At 46.5% G+C, this 21,033-nt stretch overlaps 1 protein-coding gene across 1 annotated transcript in view; it reads right to left on the bottom strand.

The window, feature by feature from the left end:
* Window positions 1–21,029, bottom strand: part of INTS1 (integrator complex subunit 1) — a gene marked incomplete at its 5' end in the record, with an annotated part of 29,056 nt that extends 8,027 nt beyond the window's left edge. The window contains 34 exons of the mRNA XM_009320067.1: window positions 777–895; window positions 1,423–1,546; window positions 1,630–1,810; window positions 2,221–2,361; window positions 2,985–3,144; window positions 3,846–4,100; window positions 4,772–4,896; window positions 5,278–5,376; window positions 5,785–5,931; window positions 7,128–7,286; window positions 7,741–7,852; window positions 8,209–8,376; window positions 9,318–9,422; window positions 9,612–9,791; window positions 10,375–10,524; window positions 10,616–10,795; window positions 10,977–11,106; window positions 11,366–11,563; window positions 11,947–12,007; window positions 12,334–12,425; window positions 12,826–12,922; window positions 14,131–14,288; window positions 14,816–14,893; window positions 15,564–15,684; window positions 16,307–16,415; window positions 16,669–16,845; window positions 17,201–17,342; window positions 17,647–17,792; window positions 17,931–18,117; window positions 18,413–18,518; window positions 18,889–19,048; window positions 19,792–19,929; window positions 20,163–20,359; window positions 20,948–21,029. Coding sequence (XP_009318342.1) covers window positions 777–895; window positions 1,423–1,546; window positions 1,630–1,810; window positions 2,221–2,361; window positions 2,985–3,144; window positions 3,846–4,100; window positions 4,772–4,896; window positions 5,278–5,376; window positions 5,785–5,931; window positions 7,128–7,286; window positions 7,741–7,852; window positions 8,209–8,376; window positions 9,318–9,422; window positions 9,612–9,791; window positions 10,375–10,524; window positions 10,616–10,795; window positions 10,977–11,106; window positions 11,366–11,563; window positions 11,947–12,007; window positions 12,334–12,425; window positions 12,826–12,922; window positions 14,131–14,288; window positions 14,816–14,893; window positions 15,564–15,684; window positions 16,307–16,415; window positions 16,669–16,845; window positions 17,201–17,342; window positions 17,647–17,792; window positions 17,931–18,117; window positions 18,413–18,518; window positions 18,889–19,048; window positions 19,792–19,929; window positions 20,163–20,359; window positions 20,948–21,029 — 4,784 coding nt within the window. The remainder of the gene's footprint in view (window positions 1–776; window positions 896–1,422; window positions 1,547–1,629; window positions 1,811–2,220; window positions 2,362–2,984; window positions 3,145–3,845; window positions 4,101–4,771; window positions 4,897–5,277; window positions 5,377–5,784; window positions 5,932–7,127; window positions 7,287–7,740; window positions 7,853–8,208; window positions 8,377–9,317; window positions 9,423–9,611; window positions 9,792–10,374; window positions 10,525–10,615; window positions 10,796–10,976; window positions 11,107–11,365; window positions 11,564–11,946; window positions 12,008–12,333; window positions 12,426–12,825; window positions 12,923–14,130; window positions 14,289–14,815; window positions 14,894–15,563; window positions 15,685–16,306; window positions 16,416–16,668; window positions 16,846–17,200; window positions 17,343–17,646; window positions 17,793–17,930; window positions 18,118–18,412; window positions 18,519–18,888; window positions 19,049–19,791; window positions 19,930–20,162; window positions 20,360–20,947) is intronic.
* Between the last annotated feature and the right edge of the window lie 4 nt (window positions 21,030–21,033).

Consider the following 21,033-nt stretch of genomic DNA (forward strand, 5'->3'; position numbering starts at 1 on the left):
AGTTGGTCATCAACACAAACAATTGGTACAGTCAGACCAGTGACCCTACTGTCCCAGTGTACAGAGCATCCTATCCTGGCTGTTATCCTGGATTGCAGAAATGAATGAAATTGTTAGTGAGCAGGAGATCAATAATATAATAATAAGCAAACTGAAATACTGCCAGCTTTAGAGGTATTGCTAGTTTAGTCATGTCCCGAATTACTACTATTAGGTGTTAGCATTTCCTGGTCCATAAGCGTAACAAGTTTAAGCAAAATACTACTACAGTGGCACTTCAGTATTTGACAGCAATGTAGAGAAGCTGGAGAGCCAGGGCTGCTCCGGAGATCAGAACTGGGAGCCTGATGCCAGGAAGGGGGTTAGAGAAAGACTGGTAATGGAGTTTAGTATAACCAAAAGATCCAGCAGAGCCTGCCCAGGTACAGAGACTGCTGTCAGTTCGCTATCCAAACCATCTTTCAAACCCCACGTTCATAAAGATTATCAAGGGCAATGCTAGATGGATTACCCAGCGATTAGCACTTCCTGTTTAGAACACAGCCAAATCTTTACGTGCTGCTTCCATCAAACAGCAGGTAATATTTATATCAAGGTACACAAACCAGCATGACTGAAATCAGCATCCTTCTCACAAAGCCTGTTTTTGGCTGGGTTACATCTCCTGGCAGACGCACCGTGCAATGTGGCAGCTCTTGTTCTCAGCTTCTGTTCTCTCAGACACAGCGAGTCGCCCAACTCAGAACTCCTTGCTAGGCCCAAAAAACAAGACTCACCTTTGCTCCCGGTTTCTGCAAAGCAGAAGCCTGATGCACTGGTGCAGCGTGGTCCAGCTGGACTGGTGAGTGAGAAGAGCCAAGAGATATGGGTGGAAGGAGGGCACCTGGGACCCTGCCTGAAAGGACCAAAGAAGGAAGAGATGTAATAAACAGATCCTTGCTGCAAGGTGGATGTGGGAGATACTATGTATATTACAGAAGGATCCAGGCAGGCAGACAGCACAGAAAACAACACGTGGATTTAGGATTTGAACTGCAGTACTTTCTAACAGAACACGGCATCAGCCGTGAAATTCAGTTTTAGTCTTAGCTTCAGCATAGCACTTCTAGGCAAGCTATTTATCTGCCTGCAAAAATGAAAACACAGCTGGCTGGGCTGTTATGAGACTATGTTGTGTCTGTAATGCACTTCAAAGTCCTGAAAAGAACACAGCTGAGGAAATATAAAGAAAAGATGAAACATAAGCCTTGCACTGAGAAGGATGTACCAGAATTCCCCTCCTAGTCAGCCTGTACTGCTTTGGAACTGGTATAGCAACATGTGGCAAAACATAAAACTACCCCTTGCCCTGTTTCCAGGTGCAAGTCAGCACCCCAGAAAAGTAGTATCAGCACAGTAGTCCCTCTACCAAACAACTCTTACTTTGTTCCAGGAGAACAGCAGCTTCTGCTGGAGATCAGGGCAGCTGCTGATCACCTCTGGGTCCAACATCTCCAGCCAGTCATTAAGAAGACCAGAGGAGGGCCCTAGCCAAGCTGCTTCAGTACTGAGGAGAAAACAAAGCCAGTATCAGTGGTCATGTCATGAACCGAGACCTACCAGTGAATTCCCATCATTGCCTAGGCTCACCTGCAGCTGTCCAGCTCCTTCTTCACTGGCGTTTCTTCTTTGTCCTGGAGCAACAAGGAGCTCACCACAGCAATTGGTTTCATGGCAGGAAACCTGGCAGTGGTCTCAACAGTAGCTGAGAAGAGGACAGTCAGGAGTTCCTCCAAGTACGGAGAGTGAGTTTCAATCAGACCTTGAAGGACTAGCAGAGGGAGAAAGATGCACTCATTAACTTCAGGATGTGGTGAAAGCTATGAAACCTTGTAAAAGCATCATAAAGGCAATCAGTCCAGCATTCCTGAGAGCCTGGCTCAGTAAGGAAGAGGGAAGCCATTTTTTTCTGGGATAGTAGGCTTCTATTTCTCCTTTTGTTAGTGGAACCCAACAGTTCGCTGAGAGACTTAATCCCAGCCCCAGATCACAGTTTATAATCCCACATGCCAGTGCAGGGGAAGGAGTTGATACAAGATAGGACCAAGTTTAGATCAGTTCACATTTTCTGATCCAGGCAGAAGGCAGCTTCCCACAGCCTGCACACTAGGCACTCCCTTGCTGGGCTGGCAGTTCAGCTTGCTGCTGCAACAGGGAAGGAGAGCAGAAGGACAGCCATACCTTTGCTGATGAGCTCCGGCTCCACATTACACTTCTCTCCTGATTTCAGGGTTGCAATGATGGCACGTACTGTGGAGCTGATCAAGTCAGGGTCATGACGGAAAGTCAGAGCTTCTGTGAGGTGCAAGAAGCCACCTCGAACTGCAAAGAAATCACAGCATTGGCATCGCAGGGCCAAGCCAGCCCCAACATCAGGCTTCCCTTCTGCAGAAGCCCCATGTGGCTCCAGGGCACAACTACTCAAACATACAAACACACTACACTCTACTGCCATTTTACTCCCACCGAAACCCTTGACAATTCTTCTGCATGTTACAGGGACATGTGGCTAAGAGAAAACTCTATAACCACAAACCCATTTCCATGCCTAAGCTCTTGGTTATAGACTCCTGCTCTCAACAGGCAGCAGATGATAAACAACTCTACAAGTCATGATGTGACCTTGTTCCAGGGGCATTCTTGCATGCTCATCTTTCAGGACTACAGCTAGCACAGAATTCCTGGCCTGAGCAAATGGAACTTTTCCCTGAAAGATCTGCTGTGCTTGGTGAGATGCCACCAGGTGTCTACTACAAACCCCCAGAGCTAAATCACTTGTCTGCATTCTCATGGAGTTTATATAGCACAGTAAAAAACCTCTCTTCGCTACTCCTAAGCACACCTCTCTAAAAGGCAGCCCACACCACTTTCTGCTCTGGGAGCAGTTTTGTTTCTGTCCCTTTCTTGTCTCACTCTGAGTCCCATAAACCGTACAATGCCAGTACCGTCACTGATCCTGTGCCTTGAGGAGTACTGCACAGCAAAGGCCTTCAGCTGAGCACGCAGAGGACCGTCTTCCACTGCAGGGTTCTCCAACCACTGCAGCATCTGCATGAGGACTTTGAAGAAGAGCGAGGAGAAGGCAGTGTCTTGTGGCATGCAGCGCTGGGGAGAACAGCAAGAGAGACTTGCTTATACACACTTCAAGAATACAACAAAGATAGTAGGAAAGATGCAGAGAGTGGCACACACTGCCAGGAATACATAGAGCACACCTACTCTGTTGGACCGCAGCTCACTCAAATCAAGGCAGCAGCTTCTAGTGTACAAATGCAAGGCAGAAGACTCGGTCACACACACAATACCTCTCCCAGCAAAACTAGGCGTAACTTTGTGCCTTCTTTCATCATGATGAAAGGAATGAGATATTTCATTGAATAACTTGCAGCCTGCTCTGAAGATTTCTTTAAGTAATTACAGACTTCAGCTCTCAAGTTGTCTGCAAACGTCCTGGCTTGCAGGACATGTCCATGCTACAAAACAGCACAGACTAGAGATCCCAAAACCAACGGAGACCCACAGCCGCAAATCCACAGTACTGCACAGCTACCAGACTAGGTAGGGTATACCTAACCCTGCACGTAAGCCCCAATTCTCAGCAGTGCTAGGCTAATGCGGTCAGCCTGCATCCAGATGCCTATGTCCAGGCAACTTGAGTCCCTCTGTGTCATGATCCCCAGGCTCCATTTCCAGCATCACACAGGTAGGAGGGTCTGCACACAGCAGAGCAGATGCACTGCAGACTTTGTTTCCTCCTCACCCCTCTTTGTTAAATGCTACAAAAATTCTCATCTTACACCACTCACCTGATACTGGTACAACTGGCGCATCAGTGGGCAGGAGATGAAGTGGTTACGATGCATTGCCATCACCAACGTACCACTGTGCGGCGAGTTCATCAGTGCAGCTACTGCCTGGAGAAGTCGTGCTGTGATCCCGGTCACCTGTGCGTTCCCCTGGCGGATGCGAGCCAGTTCCTGCCCCAGGGCCTGCTGTAACGCCAGGGCAAGCGGGCGCAGGTTTGAATTCTGCCATCGTGGGTCTGGATTTAGTGGGAAAAGCTAGTAGGATACAGAAGGAAATAGGTTTATGAGAGCACATGAAAGGACTTGCTATACAATAAACATCCTGAGGCAGAGGACTGATTTACCTTGTACAATCATACTGACTGTGGGCTAACTGGAACCTTCTGACAGAGCTTTTTCAATATTTTAGCACCTGGTACAGGAACAGGCACAGCATCTATGCGACCCCAACGTGACTATCAATACTGACACCGTGGGGGAATCACCATACTACAGGCAACCAACTTGGCCAATTAATTCCCTGTAGGCTCCTTCTGGAGTCAATGGAGAGAGGGAGCCTCTGCAAGCAGACAAGCCAGAGTACAAATGCTGTTTACACACAGCTTTGCTACCAAGGCCCTGCAAGCATTGCACAAATCCTCCATCCACTGCTGAGAGGAAAGGCACTATACACAGAACAAACACGGTGCAGAGACAGTAACATGCTAGTAGGCACTGACAGTATTAGGCATGATCAAAAGCCACATCATGTTCAAACTACAAGAAAAAAATCCTTCCAGTATCAATTCCAGCAGGCTGCAATGGCACCACCTCATTGCCTGCAAACACTGCAGGAGGAAGGGGTCAGAAGATGCAAGTATAAGAGAAATGGATTTTGTAAAGCTCCTGCAGGGAAGTAGCTGATCAGCTAGAGATTATACCAGTACCTGCAGAAAGATGCCTGCTAGATCATCTTCTGGACCCAGAACCTGGACCTGGCTTAAGGCCCGGATTCGGCTCTGGCCTTGAGAGTTCTCGGGACTAGATTTTGACCTTGCAGTCTCAGCGCTGTCTGCAAGAGGGATAAAAGAAAAGAAAGAAAAATGCTGTTATGGTAGCTAGCATCTGGAGTCCCAACACTTGGATCATCTTCAACTTTACAAGCTCTAGCTACCAAGGAATTCAGTAGCTTTTCTCTTGAGGCCAAGCAAAACCTATTTTTCCATATCACTCAAAACAACTCATTGTAGTAAACTCCAAGAATATTGGAATTTCTCCCTTCACCAGGAACGAAAAACTCTAGCAAGGACTGGTGTCTAACTGTAGCTTGCTGATATATTGCAACACAACCCCTTCTGAAGACAACTCTTCCTGTCCCTCTCAACAGCAACGGAGGAAGGAAGTTTGGAAGATGACTTTGATATTAAGAAGTTTAGGCTATCCCAGGCAGTACCTCGTCGGGCTGGTAAGGATGCAGTGAGCAAGGAGTGGAAAGTCTGGCCTCCTGTCGCTCCTCTCTCATGTTGAACCTCCACAAGGTGAGCCATGTAGTCTGAAAAAGGAGGAACAAATATATCATCTCGCCCTCTTTAGTAAAGCAGGACAGAATTGGTTGCTGTTTGTACAGCTCCCGCAGCAAAGGAAATTTGCTGTTCCCATGGACTTTGTAAACATGATGCTTTTAAGCCTTGTTTCTTTTACAAGTTAGCCTCCAAATTACTTCTTAGACTCTGTACAATCCAATCCAGAAAATCCTTCTCTACTTCAGGAAATACAGCCAAGGGCCATCCAGACAAGCTCTAGGGAGGTGTCTACACCTGTGACAACAGGCTGCCAAAGCAGCCTATGCACAGAGTTTGCTCAACTAGTTTGGATTTTTCCAAGGAAGTCACAGGAGATATTCGTGAAAACTGTTCAAGAAAAAGTAAAATGCGTAGTCAGCCTCCTATGAAGCTCTTACTCTTGTCCATGATGTTCTGCTCTAGCGTCTGTGGGTCATGAGATACTGCCTGATCCAGGTACTGCAGAAGTTTGCTCATGCTGGAAACTGGGATTCCAAAGGACTGAACAAAGAGAAGCAGCTGCTGTGGCTCCAGGTCCTGCAGGGCTGAAAAACACAAACACTGAGTCCTCAGACCTCTGAATTGCTCCAAGAGGGTCATCTTTATTACCTGATCTTCGTGCTTTTGGCTGGACCAACAGTGACATGTTAATGACAGGGCTGCAGAGAGCCCAAAGCCAGAAGTCTGACAGCTGCCTACTATGTTTTCTTTGCTGTGCAAATCATCGCCTTCTTATTGCATCTTCCAGTTAATTCACTCACTGGCTAATTTGATCTTCTGTTTAATTTGATCAAAACCTCAGGAACCCAATCATTTGCATTAAAAAAATAACTTCCACCCTATCTGTTGATGGCTGCAGGCAGGAATTATTGAATAATTCAATCATGGGCTATAGAGAGCTGTCATTTAATTAGTAAGAAAGGGATGAAAGCTCTGAATACCAAGAAGAGCACTGACAAGCTGTGCAAGGACAAAAATAACTACAGGTATAGCTTACATCCTTCAGACACTGCTCTCCACATTGCAAGCACACCATGTCCTATGGAAGCAGTGCTGTGCCTGTTGTCTGGTGACTGTGTAGCTTAATTCAATCTGAATTGTTGTAACAAAGATGGGATCCAATTCAAAGTCCCCCAATTGCTTTAAAATACACAGAAAGTGCAATAGTCATACAGATTCTCTCCCCTACTTCAAAATTAATAGTCACTGCCTATAAAAGCCCGCAAGATTCAGCAGCACTTGGATCAGAGTGGGAGGAACTGCCTTCCACACTGCAGTAAGGAGCTCTACCAAAGGCACTGACCTCCTCTTCAGTCTCAGCTTTCACTTTTCTGCTCTTCATGCTGTGAGGATTAACCTGTGGGGTCTGATGGTTAGCAAGGTTGTATCCGTTCTCAAACCCTTGGTACATGAACTACGCATCACAGCTGAGTAGGGAATCACCCTGGGATATCCCATAACATTCCCTGCCCGGAACCAGCTCATATTCTGTACATCTGTTTGACAGCCTTAAGGGACGTAGCAAAGAATGTATGTTTAGATTGCGACTGTCACAAAATCCAGAGACACACTGCTTTCTACACCCAAACTCCCTGCTCAGCTGCAGCATCTGCACTGACTGATGGCCTCACCCAAAGGCATCCAAGCAGGATGGCTGGGCACATGGAGGACTTGAGCGGGGAAGCTCCTCCCTTTCTTTTCGGAAGGGTCTGAAACACCAACAAACATCCCACACGCTCACCTGCATCCACAAGACGGGGGACCTCAGAGCGGATCATACGCAGCTTTAGCCAGTCGGGGAGCAGCAGAGCCTCCTCTGAGGTGTCAACCAGAAAAGCAGTAGGAAGGGGCTTTTTCTCCGGGAACCATATATCCAGTAAGGTATAAAAATCACCATCCCCTGCTTAAGAGTGGATACAAAATTATCTCCCATGTTCACAAGCACTTAGAACACCCTACCCTTCTCTATGCAAATCAACACACCAGAACACTTTTGTTCAAAGGTCAGAAACAACTTGGGAATAAACACTATCAAGTGGAAATCTGAACTACGTATCTGAGTGCCCAGTTCTCACACTACAATAAGTCTCCGAGTCCTTGTTTAGCGGGGGGACACACACCATCATTTTAATATTTCCTGCTGTCTGCAGAAGGCAAAAAAATAAGCCTGCAAATCCTTCGCTCTGTGCAGCAATATTCTGATAGATCTTACAGCTACAAACAAACATTGCAAGGGACAAGTCTGTGAGTAGAAGGATTAACAGCAGCCTGACCTGTTAGGAGATGGCAGGCAGAAAAAAGGCTCTCTGTATTGTCCATGACCCCTTGAATAAATCTGAGCATACTTCACTAACCTTGAGGTGGCCCTAGTGTCAGGAGAATAACCATTGCATGAACCACAAGGATGTGCATAGTGGCTGTTTCCCCACTAGTCCAACGAAGGAACACCTGATCCTGGGACTCTGACTGGAAAAAGGCAGAAAAAAACCAGGATGAACAAAGGTGGGGAGAGAAAGAAGAATGAGATCTGTGAGATGCAGATGAAAGGAGAACATGAGAATGGACAAACTTGGTCAGACCAAAATTTCCCCTAGCCCAATATCTCCAACAGTGGCCACAAAAGATACCCAAGGAAGTTAAAAAAGCTTTTTATGTACACATACACTTGGCTCTGATATTATGCCAACCTCCAATTATTGTCAGATCAGGGAATTCTTGAACCAGATGTAGTTTCTACATACTCAGTAACCCACAATGAGCTTCTCTTTTGTTAACTTATCCAGTTTTTTCTACTTGCTTAAGAAAGGCAGGGAGGAACTCACCCAGCTGTACACCTCCTCGCCTTCCTTACTCTGGCGCATGCGTTTGATGTAGCGAGAAAAGATGGAGAGAAGAGCCACAAGCACTGCGTCTGATTCAGCACAGTATGAGAGCTTGGAGAAGAGGTGAGACATGATGGTAGAGCGCTCCACTATGAGTCGGGCTACATCCTGCAAGGGGAAAAGATCCATGAGGTCTTTACAGAACAACACAGCCGGGTCCTCCTGCTTCATTGCATTACATTCTCCAGTTTCCATCATCAGCCCAGTTAACACCACTCTGGAGATCAACGTGTAGAGTCAAGAGTAGAACCATCACAGCAGGGAAAACACCAGTACTTTTTTGCATGCATCCTGTGATACCTTAGTGTTCCCTGTTGTAGCGCAGCTGCATTCTCATGCATTCCATTACAAAGTGAGCATTTATCTAGTAAAAATCTGCATTTCTCTGAAGAAACAGATCTACTGACTTTTATCATTTAAAATTCTCCACGTATCTAAACAGATCTATGGAGGCAGAAAGAACACATGAGCCTCTAGATCCATGCATCAATCTCCAAAAGACTGTTACAAAGGATGTAGTTCAATGGACTTAAAAGCAATAAAAAAAGCACCCAGAGATAGAACAATGAAAAAAAAAATCATTGTATAAAAGCCAAACAAACAAATGAAAAAAATCACCAAAACCTTTAAAAAAATTATCAGAAATCCGATCTTGGTTATCGGAGAGTGCATATCCCACCACTAAGGCTCCTGACTTCCCATTCTCTCCCCAGATATACGTGACTGCAGGTTTAGGACCTGCTTTCTTGTGAAACACTACCAGGTGGTGGGATTTCCTTCAAATCACTATACAGTCTTGCATTCCCCATACCATCTGAGATGGGCTGCTGGACTGGAGGTTATTGCTCTTATATCATTTCATGATATGAAACCAAAGACACAGGTTGCCTTCCAACACATATGCAGAAACACAAACACACAGTTATCAGATTCACATGCTCCCAAGAACCTCATCGTGCTGGTACAGCAAGTCACATGCCTACCACCGTCCTGAGACATGCCAGGTCTCCCCTGTGCAATCCCTCTGCCCTAGCAACCTGGCCTCTCACCAGAGCGAGGTCATTGTGCTGTCCCTGCTCCTCTACTGGGGCGTGCTGGGAGAGGTACACCAGGTAAGCACTGATGGTCTGGGGATCTGTCTCCATGTGGATGGCCTGGAACAAGAATTCCCCTCATTAGAAACCAGGATTTAATGAAAACAAGCACCAGCATAAGAAAAATTCTTCTGCAAGCATATAAACATGTCGATACCGTACCCACATGCAGTTTGCTCAGATTCGTTTTAGCATGAGTAGAACAAAGAATAAGTTGGTCACTTATCCCTTCCAGCTACTAACACCTACCTGTTGCAAGGCAAGAGCTGTTGTTGCTCTAACACTGTCAAACAGCGGCAGCCTCGGGAGGTCTCTCAGCAGCCACTGATATCCCTGCAGCAGTTCAGAATCGCCAGAGTCTTCTTCCATGGGGTGATCTTTCTCCTCTCCATCACGCAGTCCCCCCTCTGACAGCACCAAGGACAGGCCCTGCAGAAGTCACACGGACACAGCTGTTGCATTTGAAGCCACAGCTGGACTACTAGTTTCATACTAGTGAATATAATAGAAACAAGCTTCAAACATCATGGAACGATCCAAATTCAGCACACAACAGGTTTCGTATCTCATATAATGTGTTTGCTTGACAGCTACCCTGCTTGAAGTTTCAGTCCTCTGTAAGCATAATCTTTTTGAGCCCTCTGCAATTCTGCTTGCCTTGACTATGCTCTAGGGCACCAGGCACTCACTCATTTACATTCCCCACAGACAACAGCTGCTGCCCATTACTCCATGTAGCACATGATCTGCTGAGTCTACACCTGAACTTCACAGGAAAGATAGCAAAATTCAGCTCTATCTTAAGAAAAGTACTACTTGCCTGTTGAACAAAGAAGGCTTCTGAGCAGCAGGGAGTAGAAATGCATTTGATGAGGTTTGGAGATGGAGGCAAGTTACTGAAGAAGGATGACATGAAACAATTTCACTGCGCTGGCTCTGGACTCACGAGAATCTAGAACTCTGCCCTCAGCTTCTGACAAACCCTAGTCAAGAAGATTTTCATTTTGCTCACCTTCATGGCCAAGACCCGTGAGGCCACCTGGGAGGAACTCAGGCGTCGTAGGAAATAGTCAAGCACCTCGCAGGTTGTTTGTTCATCTGCTTTGGGACCCAACAGCAAGTCTTGCAACCGTCCAAGCAACTGCCTTTGTTTCTGTTGTCTCTGTGGAGCAAGAAGTTGGCCTTTCCAATGAAATCAAATCCGGTATGCACAGAAAGTAGATAACAGAACTGACCTCCAGGAGACTACTCACCTGGCGTTTCTTGGCACGCTGCTCCTTACTCTCGCCCTCCTCTTCTTCTTCACCTGAGGTCGACTCATCAGCAGCATCATGAAGCAGGAACTCACAAAGGCACTGCACAGGTAGGACATCCAAGGAGCCCTCGCTGGACTGAACCAGATCTGCCAGCCATGGCATTGACTGCGATGAGGCCTAGGAAGCAGGAGAATAACAATGCAAGATCAGCAGAACATAGATGCAGCACACTAACCATTTAATTCCTGAGCAGTAAACGACCTTCCCCTGCATCTTAACTTCCTTTGGCCCCTCACTGCTCAAGTTTCAGAGACGAGGGATCAGATCCCAACATAGCCAAGCCATCAAGGGAGCCTACCTGTCTCTGAATGATGTTAAGAAGAAAGTCAGGGTGACGACTGCGACACAGGAGGTGGCCCAAGCGAAGCGACTGGTTCAGGCTTTTCACCTGCTCCAGGACGTGTGGTGGAGGTCTGCGTGGGGGGCCTCTGCCAGAGAAACAAGAAGTTATCTGCAGGCAGACATACTTTCATTCTGGTGTTGATGAGGATCAGTCAGTTCAGTAGTGCATGAGGGCCACATGCAGGTTGCAACAGAAGGACAAGGACCAAATGTGACACATATCCCGCAGGCTACCAAATCTCAGAGCTCTTCTTGCCCACATCAACCACCCTATGAGCAGTAGGGTTTCCTGACTAGCATTAACTGGGATTTCATTAAGGCACCAGATTGTAAAAGGCTACTTACTGAGGATCCAAACTTGTCAGCTGGGACAGCAAGAGGCTGCTGCTCTCTGTAATTGTTTGTTTTGTGGATGCAGCAGCCAGATGACCCTCAAATGCAAGAATCTCCTGTTTTTCTCTCTGGGAGATTTGAAGTTCACGATTAATCATCTCTGTGCGCGTCTCCTCATCCGTCAAGGTACATTGAGGATAGGAATAATTACTGAGAAAATAAGTTAAAAAAGAAAATGGTTATCTTGACTTATTCAAAACTCATGAATCACAGTCAGAAAGTCCCCAGGATCTTGGCTCCATCAGGCAACATAGAAAAACAAAGGCAGCTTCCCAATGGGGCCAGGGAGACCAAGACATTTTCAGCAAGGCACATGACAGTCATCCCTCCTTTTTTCTCAGCTTTATTCCCTTGCTTGTAATATTTCTGTTGGGGGAAGGCACCTTTCCCACTCAAACTGCAGTGTTGCTGCCAGCCAGCTTATTTTACACCGGTCCCACTGGAAAGGAAGAAGCCAGCTGGCACAAACTTCATTCAGAAATATGTGTTTTCGGTGGCCTATTTGATTTATGTAGGGATTTAAGCATACTAACTTGGTCATGACCATTTCCATGAGCATCTTTAGAGAGGGGTACTCTTCCCATGCAGCCAGACCTGCAGCAGAGAAGGGCAATCAGGGATACAGGAAAAAAAGGTCAGGGTCTTTATATATATTCTAACACACTCCAAGGTGGGAGACACACAACAAACTCACTTTGGGACAGCTCGCCACACTTAGGCACAGACAACATGATTCCAGCCACATGCTGGTCTAAACTCCTACACTGTGTATTTTTGCACACACAGGGAATACAGTTAGTTAACTGCGGTTATCTCACCAACCCAGCACATGCCTTGAACACAGGCAACCACACTTCAGCAGACAGCACTCTGGCCAATTTTTGCAGCAGAACTAGTATCCTGGAAATGTCCACACTCACCAATGTTTTCAGGGTTGAATGCAGCCACTACAAGCAGGAGAGGCCAGGCTTTCCAGTAGAGGGTAGAAATAGCTAGATTTGGAGGCTGGTACCTGCAAAAGCCATCAAGAGATACAAGTGGTTGGATTTGGTTACTGAAGCCCACCTCAAGACTGCTTTTCTCCTTAATCATGCACTGTTTAGATTCAGCCACACCAGTTCAGTGGCTTTCAAAAATAAGAAGCCTCTCTCAGAAGGGACAGCAGGGTTCAGATGAAAATTTCTAGAGCAGAAAGGTCAGAGTGCTTGCAGAGGAAAGTCCATTCCATGACTCCGGTCTTACTTGCCCTGGAAAAATTCCCACCTGAACCTGACATTGAAAAAGTTTCCTCATGATTTTGTTATTAGAAATCGTAATAGGGAAAAGCATCTTAAAATCTGTGAGCTAGTATTGTTAGTCACAAGGTGAAAATGAGCTAGATCACAAGAAGATTGTCTATGTATAAGCCTTACCCTGGGGGTAGCTGGATATTCTCTGGATGGTGATAAGTGCACAGATTTAAGACTGCATCGATCAGCTGGATTCTTTCTACCCTCAGGACTTCAACATCTGGAGGAGGAGAAGAAAAGACTAAGCAAGTTATTGACCTGTCTACCTGACTGAAAGTCCTTCAAGAAAAGCATCACAGTATAACAAAAATTTTACTTCAAGCAACTATGTTTCTGTGGACTTGTTCTTATGATATTACAGGAACAAAAGAACAACAACACTTAAGAAGCAGCAACACTTAAAAAAAGCTACAAGTCAATATATAAGGATATTGAGCTTTTCAGTTGCAATTTGGTTTAAATTCTTCATAACAGCAGGTTTTTTTCCCAAATGCATCCAATGTGATACCTGTATCTTTTTCAGAACTCAAATATACTCCTTCAGGTAAGCAGTGAATCTGCTCAGAACTTCTAGGTCTCAGAGGAACTAAAAATGCATTTCAACTTTCTTGAAAGTTTTCAGACTCGCTCTAACTTATCTCTGAGACTTCCAGTATTTGAAATGGTGCAGCATTTAAAATGCTATACTGAGAGGCTGGGCACATTTTCACAGGATATTCAACAGCAAAGTCTAGCTCATTCCACTTGCGTTGACTAGATCTGGATTAAGACTTTGCTATTAACCGATCAGCACTAAGAGCACATAAGATGCTTTAGAATCAAACTCTGACAACCCCCTCAACTCTGACACAAACACATATAGCTCAACTGTACAGACATACTCTTCAAGAATGCAGGAATTCAGGACAAACATTGAATGAATTCATAAAAGGGGCAAGAGTTAAGGCTGTTTTTGTAACTGATATTCTGTAATAGTGTTTGAATAATGGAATTGCGAGGAGCATACAATACATGGGTTAATTACTTTAACTTCCAACCCTTTCATTTTCTGATGGACTAAAAATTTCTATTAATTTTATGGTCTGTATAAAGGACTAAACTGAATTTAAAAATGCTAACTCAAAACTTTGGGTGGCTACTCACAGTCCCTCATCCTCAACACAACCAGTAATTTCCCAAACACTCCATGATAGAAAATTAGTAACAGGGAGAAACAGTAGGAGAAAATAACAAGCTTCTCTAGTGAGAAAGCAACAGCAATACATGTCAGCATTTGAGTCAAATGCTTAGCCATCACGACTAAAACATGCTTTAAGTGATGCAAAGGTTCTTTGGTACGTGGTAGGAGCCACCTCAGCCCTGTGTGGCAATAAGAGGACATGTAGACAGAAGTAACCACTTGCTGGCTGGAGCTTTGTGCAATCTTACCATCTGCTTGCACAGCCGCAGCCCGCTTCACCAAGTGGTCGGCAAGCTCCATGGCATCTGCAGGGCCAAGAGGAAGGTCCCGTGACAAACCTATCACAAGGATCCGCATCAGTGTGTCTTCAAGGATGGGCACCTCGGAGCAGAGGCGAAGGAAGAAGCTGCATGACACATGAGACATCAATCACGCTTCTTTTGACAGCAGCATGAGTTGCTGAAACCCTCCCCAGACCCTAGAACTCATCTGAGCAGAAGATAAATCACAGCTTAGTTTACAACCCCTTCCCTGGTCTCCAGCTCCAAATGCAACTACCTGAAACAAATTGTTTTATGGAATATTGCTTGCGTTGCCTTGTACTTCTGCACTTTAGCCTACTTGAGTCTGAGCTCCCTAACGTTACCCCAGTACAAACCATACAGTGCAGGGCTGCCGTTCTTACAGTTACAGCATCAAGATACAGAACAGCTTGGCACAGGGAACAGGAATGAAGGAGGAAGAGGAACAGATGGAAAATGGAGCAACATCCCTGAATTTTAAGGCAATGTAACAGAGGAATAAAATCTAAGCACAGTTCCAAGCATCTCCAACACAGAGCTATATAAGGAACACCAGAAAACACCAATTCCTCTGCCTCCAGCTACAGCAGCTCCACACCTGTACCCAGCTATAGGTGGGGCACACACTCACTTGCGGTCACTCTCAGGGGGCCAGTTGTCCCATTTGTAGTAGGTTTCTGGCTGTTCTGTGAAGAGCACCTTGTGGAGGCTGTAGAGGTGAAGAGGACAGTAAGCATGGTGTTTACATTGGTGGGAGCCTCAAGAACACATTCAACAGTTCAGTCTCCCCAGACTCCTGCTAATGCTTCCCATCCTACACATGAAGGAGCCCCCTCAGATAAGCTAGTCTAGCAAAAGTAACAACTCAAATCACAACAGAGAGGACTATGCAGTATGGGCATTGGGTGTTCCAGTGAACACATCTCAGATACTATTAATTCTGGCTTGACCTGCCTCAGTAACGCCTTGAGCCAGACCCCAGGATACAACTAGAAGTAGGTAGAGAAAACAGCACTATGTACAGAGCCCTCAACCATACAGCCTGAAAAAGCATGTCAGCCAAAAGAACAACAAGGGGTCCACAGGGATCATGCCTGGTCAGGTAACTGGAAATTCCCCATTGGGTGGACCCAAACAATACAAATCAGAAATATTTTCCATTATCATATATTTCTGGTAAGAGGATGCATCTGCAGGAATTCCTGAGAGGGAGACAGTCCCAGCCTGAACCCTGCTAAAACACCGTTTCTGCTCCCTGTCTGATAAGGGGAGAGAAATCTAACCAAACCCCGGCATACGCATGGTTTTTCATAATACGTCATACCCTGTTGGGAAAGCGACTGGTTATGCACAGCAGGTTACCAGGCTGACTCCCTTACCAGTGCACATAGTCCTTTGGAGCCAGCTTGCTGATAGATGGAACGACCGTGTGAAGCCACCAGACAGCATCTCGTTGGATAGCAGCAATTTGGTTCTGGAAAGAGCGCAGCACTTCCAGGTCTGAAAAACAGTAAGGTTACAAACTACACGTGTATCAGAGCCCCATCAGGAGCCAAGAAGGAGAGGGTGGCTGTTTCAAGAGCAGATAGTAACCAGAGCTCCAACGCATCAACAGTAAACTGGGAAGAGGTCTATCGGACAGCCTTAAGCATCCCAGCCCTGACAAGCACACGTGCTTCGCTTTCTGATGCGCACTGCAACAAAACCTTGAGATGTAGCACGGACGAATTAGCGTTGTGAGAAGACGACATCTGGGCAGTCTCTTCAGTGCCACCCCAAAGGCCTGTCTTCCCAGCATTAGGTACTTGGTAATCCTTACGCTGCCCCTCCAGGCATGACCCAGTTCCTCAGTCCCCTCCATACACAGTCCCCTTTCCCCAGCCTCTCAACCACTGCTTCCATAGATACGAAAAGCACCTGTATATTCACCCAGCCACGCAAATGCCACATCTGCCAACTCCGTCAGCCTCAGGATGGCAGCAAGCACCCCCGTGCCTCTATTCAGTATGGAGGCTTACACCCCTTCCTAACTCTTGCTGCAATGTTCCCCCAACTGCAGCACTGCCAGAAGATATCTACCAAGCTGCCCATCTTCAGAGGGAACCTAGGTTGTTCTGCTTACTCTTTTTCTCTCCTTTGTCCCAAGCAATTCCAGCCTCCTTCACCTGGGCTGTGATACCAAGCATCATGGAGACAGCTAGCAGATCAGTTATGTGGATGACAAACCGCTCCTTAATAAAAAAAAAAAAAGTGAGCTGAATCAGCAATACCCAAAAGCTGCCTTCTGGAAAAGTGTCTCATCAGCAAAAATGACAATCATGGATGTTTGGGAATGGGATGTGGGAGCACTGCTATGGAATGTGAGACACAAATACTGACTCACTCAGATAACAAAGAGCAAAAGAACAGCCAGAAAAACAGATATAGAAGAGCCTAGAACACCACTGGTACATTCAGCAGCACAAGGGTCAAAGAAAGTGGTACCTTGAATTCCATTTCTGCGTACTGGGCCTCCTTCCGTTCCTGCATAAGACCCAGGCAGAAGGCCTGGAAGTTGATCTCGTGTTTCGTCTGTTTTATGATCTCCCGCAGCAGAGCCCGTGAAGCCCGCAGGTAATCGTCCTTAGTAGTCAAAAGATCCTGGAACACCATTGCTAGGTACTGAGGCCATACAGAAAGAGAAAACTTTCAGTGCATTGTAATGTATCTGCATCCACAAAATGAAAAGACACAAGGAAGCAATGCTGCTGGCACGCCTGTCCTTCAGAGCCCCAGGGAGCTGTAACAACATTTCTCTCATGAAACTTCATTACCACAAGGTTGGTCACCCAGCATGTGGGAGTTAAAAAATGCCCATGCACATTTATTCCTAACAAGTGCAATAATATAATTTCAAAACAGTACAATACAGATCTCACAGGTGTCTGTGGAAAGATTTCATTTGAGCCTCAATTCAACTAAACCTCTTGGGTGGGGTTCTGGCATCACCGGCAGTCACACAAGACACTACACGTACCTTTGGAGCTTGCTCTGAGCTATGCTGAAGCACAGTATACAGGATCTGCATGTTGTTGGGATTTCTTGCATTTGATAGTTCGTTGAAAATCACAAACTTAATTGTGGTGCCCAGGTTATCCCTGTGCGCATTCAGCAGCTCTCTGCAAGGGAAGAGCAGCGGTATCGGCGCTGAGGTTTCATTGCAGCTAGACCCACTGTTCTGATTTCTCTTTGAAGTATTTAATACACAAAAGTGAAGAGGACGGAGCAGCACGTATGTCCGGCAATCAAAGGATTACTGAAAGACTTCCAGGCCAACAAAATTCATTTAAATGTCACACAGAACACTTCGTGGTCCAAGCTGGTATTTAAAACCACTACACAGAGACACTGAGACCGTCAAGGCCCTGGGCACATCTTCCAGCGTGCTTTCTCTTCCCGTCACAAACCCGGTCACTCACTCACCTGACACACAGCATGTAGTGGTTGAGAAGGACTTTTGGCTTGAGACGGATTTTGATCAGGTTGGAGATAACTTCCATGTCCTCTGAGCTGTGGGTGTTGCAGTTCATACAGACTGACATCAGCAAGTCCTGAGCTGGCTTGGTCAACTGCAGAGGAAGAACAGAAAGGCTACAGCCACCTGCCATCACAGATCAGAAATGTAACTGGCACACAGTATGCGGCCCTCCTGGCTGGATTCCAGAGCAGGTCCAGAAGAGTCATGCTTCAACAGCTTCTGTCCTTACCTTTGGATTCTGCAGCCACATCTCCAGTCTCTGCACAGCCATCTGCCGCACCTCTTTGTAGCCACAGGTTGCCGTCAGCAGTCGAAGGAGATTCCTGGAGACATTGTCCATTGGCTGGCGCCGGTTGAGTTGGTCCCGCAGCATGTCTAGGACATATTCCTCCACACTCTCCGCAAGGTCGTCATACCTGGGCCACACAAACTGCATTTTATTCACTTCCACACAAGCCAGCTTGGTTACACTTTGCTGTGTGACCAGAGATCAGCATCCTTTCTTGTTTGTGGTATGTGTTACAAAGAAACAAACAAAAAAAATCTACTCTTTTCTCCTGGAACCAGTTGTATCTGATGCTCAACATCCTCTAGCAAGTGCCACAGGATAGTTAGTGCAGAGAGGGAGCTCCCTGCCGCAGCGTTGCAGGAGTGGGTGAGCACAGACAGATCTGCCACACAGCTACGTCAGGAGAAGAAGAGACACTGTACCTGGGCATGAGCTGGCCCTCCTGCTCTGGGCTCATTTTCTCCTCTGCAATCAGCAGCTCACTCTGGCTGTCTTCCTCCTCCGTCATGGAAGGGTGTGGACTACTCCCTAAGAGAGACCAGCACACAGCACGCGTCATGAGACAACTCTTCTTTCTAAAGAAGAGTTTACTCGCTCACGCTCTGATGTGCTCAGCTTCTTTCAAGGATCCCCTTCAGCAACACTGAAGGAGGCCGCAACTAGTCACTTCTTCACACTGTATCACATACAGGCACATTCTCCAAGCCTCTTTCACCGCCTGCCCTCAAACATCCCCTAGAAATGAAAGAGCCCCAAAGAGAGCAAAAGCACTGCCTGGAACTCAAAGCCTGGTCTACGTGACTCCATCCAGTAACAAACTATTCTCACCCGTCAATAAGCTCACCAGGCTCCATCCTCTCCTTACCCCTTTGTTCCCGCTTCCTAAACATCTTCTTACCAGCACTGAGGTCCCCTCCGCTACGTCCAACTTCCCCATGCAAAAGCATGCTCTTAGGAGGCATCTTTGTGTTAAAAGCTGTTTGGATGTTATCCACAAACGTCTTGCAGTGAGGGCTGTCCACCCAGATGCGCTCCCCAAGGGAGTCCTCAATGTAAACCTATAGAACAGAAAGCGGAAGAGAACACAAACCACGCTCAAGCCTTTTTTGTACTGCTTAATCAGAGGAGTATTTATGAGCTTCCCAAGTTTGTATTTGTTTTCAACATACAGCTGTGAAGTAGGAAAGTAGCATAACCGTTGCATGGATGAAAAATGGAGACCAGATGACTGCAGGCAAGTCACGTAAGAGCAAAAAACGAAATCATCACATCCCAAGCTCTTCTGGGCACCGACCCTCCCAAGCAGCAAAACAGATTAAGCTTTAGCAAAGATTTTACAACAACTTCTACCACCAAAATATAGAAGCTGGTCTTTTAAAAGCTTAGCCTTTTTAAATCAATGGGTTGTGTTAATCCCTATAGACAAACTAGAGAGTAAGAAGTCTCTGGAACACTTATATCAGCACAGATTGTCAAAGGCATCTCAGAAAAGAGCAGAGATAAGGCAACAAAAAGGCAAAGGAGACCACAGCATTTCAACAACCGGTGGAGATTTTCCTTTAAAAAGCCAAGGACTCTGGTTTTCTCTCTTGTCAATACAGCACAGGCCCCAGTCTCCAATTTCTGCCTCCCCCAGCTGCACTGCCCATGCTGGGCAACAGGCCACTGGATGCCGCATTCCCTTGCAGCGGGAATAAATCCTCTGCTTCTATCCTGCCCCCAACACACGCAGCCTTCCCAACCCTGGCCAGTTTTACCCAGTCTGCCCACATTCTGGCAGAAGCCCCCTTGGTTCCACAACCTTGACAAAGATCTCTGGCCAGTTCTCATCCTCTTCGTAAGCTGCCATGAGAAGGTTGCAGGCCAAGACAGACACGAGGCTATTCCCTTTGGCTTTGAAATTGATAGAGGCATCTCTTCGGAGTAAGCTGCACAGGGCCTGGAATATCATCCACAAAAAATAAATTAAAAAAAACAATCAAGCCATCTCGCAAGAAAACATAACAGCTTTAGAAGAAGAAATACAAATTGCAGCAGCTTGCCACAGAGCAACGGTATTTACAAGGACATACAGATTACGTTCTGGCTTGAGAGCAACTGCAGCTATGCTCGCAAGCTGACAGCAACGATACGTCAGTAAGCCCAAGAGTCCTGATGCGGCACAGCGCTCACCTCGATAACCCCTTCAGTGGCAAATATGTTTGGTTTGATTTTTGCCAGGTACATGAGGCTCAGATACAGCGTGGTATCAGGTTTGGCTCTGTTCATTTTCAGCTGCTTCACAGCTCCACACAGCACCCCCTCAATACGGTCGTCGTTGCCTTCGGCCTCCGCTGCCTCAATTTCATCCAGCAGCACCGTGGGGGCAACTGCAATCATCAACACACAGGCATCAGTATTTACCCTCACGCAAAATAACCTGCCCCGAGATGCTGGCAGGGCCAGTCACCAGGAAAGCAAAGCGTGAACCTGCCCACCTTTAGCCCCTGCAATGGCTTTTCCCTACCCAATTGCTATTAAAAGTTCTGTTTCACACCTGACAAAACAATCAAGGGGCCTTTCGGTTGGCCCGTGCTAGAATACTCCTCTGCAAATATATCAAACACCAGAAAACGGAATGACACTTCAAAAAACAAGCAACATTCAGATCCAGAGCCTACTAAAGAAATACACGAATAAAATAGCACAACCCCAACCCAAGGATTTCCTCAGGGAGCCTTTCAGATGCTGCTATTAAACAGCTATCAGACAGGATGAACACAACCCAGTGCAAACAGGAGAGGAGACAAAACTGTGACTTCAGCCCTACATCCAGCAGGGGAAACCCTTAAGGACAGCACATTAACGTTAGCGTGTAGGCTTAGAGAAAGGCTCCTGGGCTGAAGCTCCAGGGAAAGGTAAAACTGAGGTTCGCACCCTCGCTTGCCTGTCACGGCAGAAGCGCGGCGAGGCCTTACCTTCAATCGGGATGACAGACGGCTCCTTGATGGAGGGTGAAATGGCTCGCTTCTCCGCCACGGCCGCCTCTGCCAGGCGTCCCAGG

Source organism: Pygoscelis adeliae, unplaced genomic scaffold (assembly GCF_000699105.1).
Source record: "Pygoscelis adeliae isolate BGI_AS28 unplaced genomic scaffold, ASM69910v1 Scaffold242, whole genome shotgun sequence".
In the NCBI taxonomy this organism is placed as follows: domain Eukaryota; kingdom Metazoa; phylum Chordata; class Aves; order Sphenisciformes; family Spheniscidae; genus Pygoscelis; species Pygoscelis adeliae.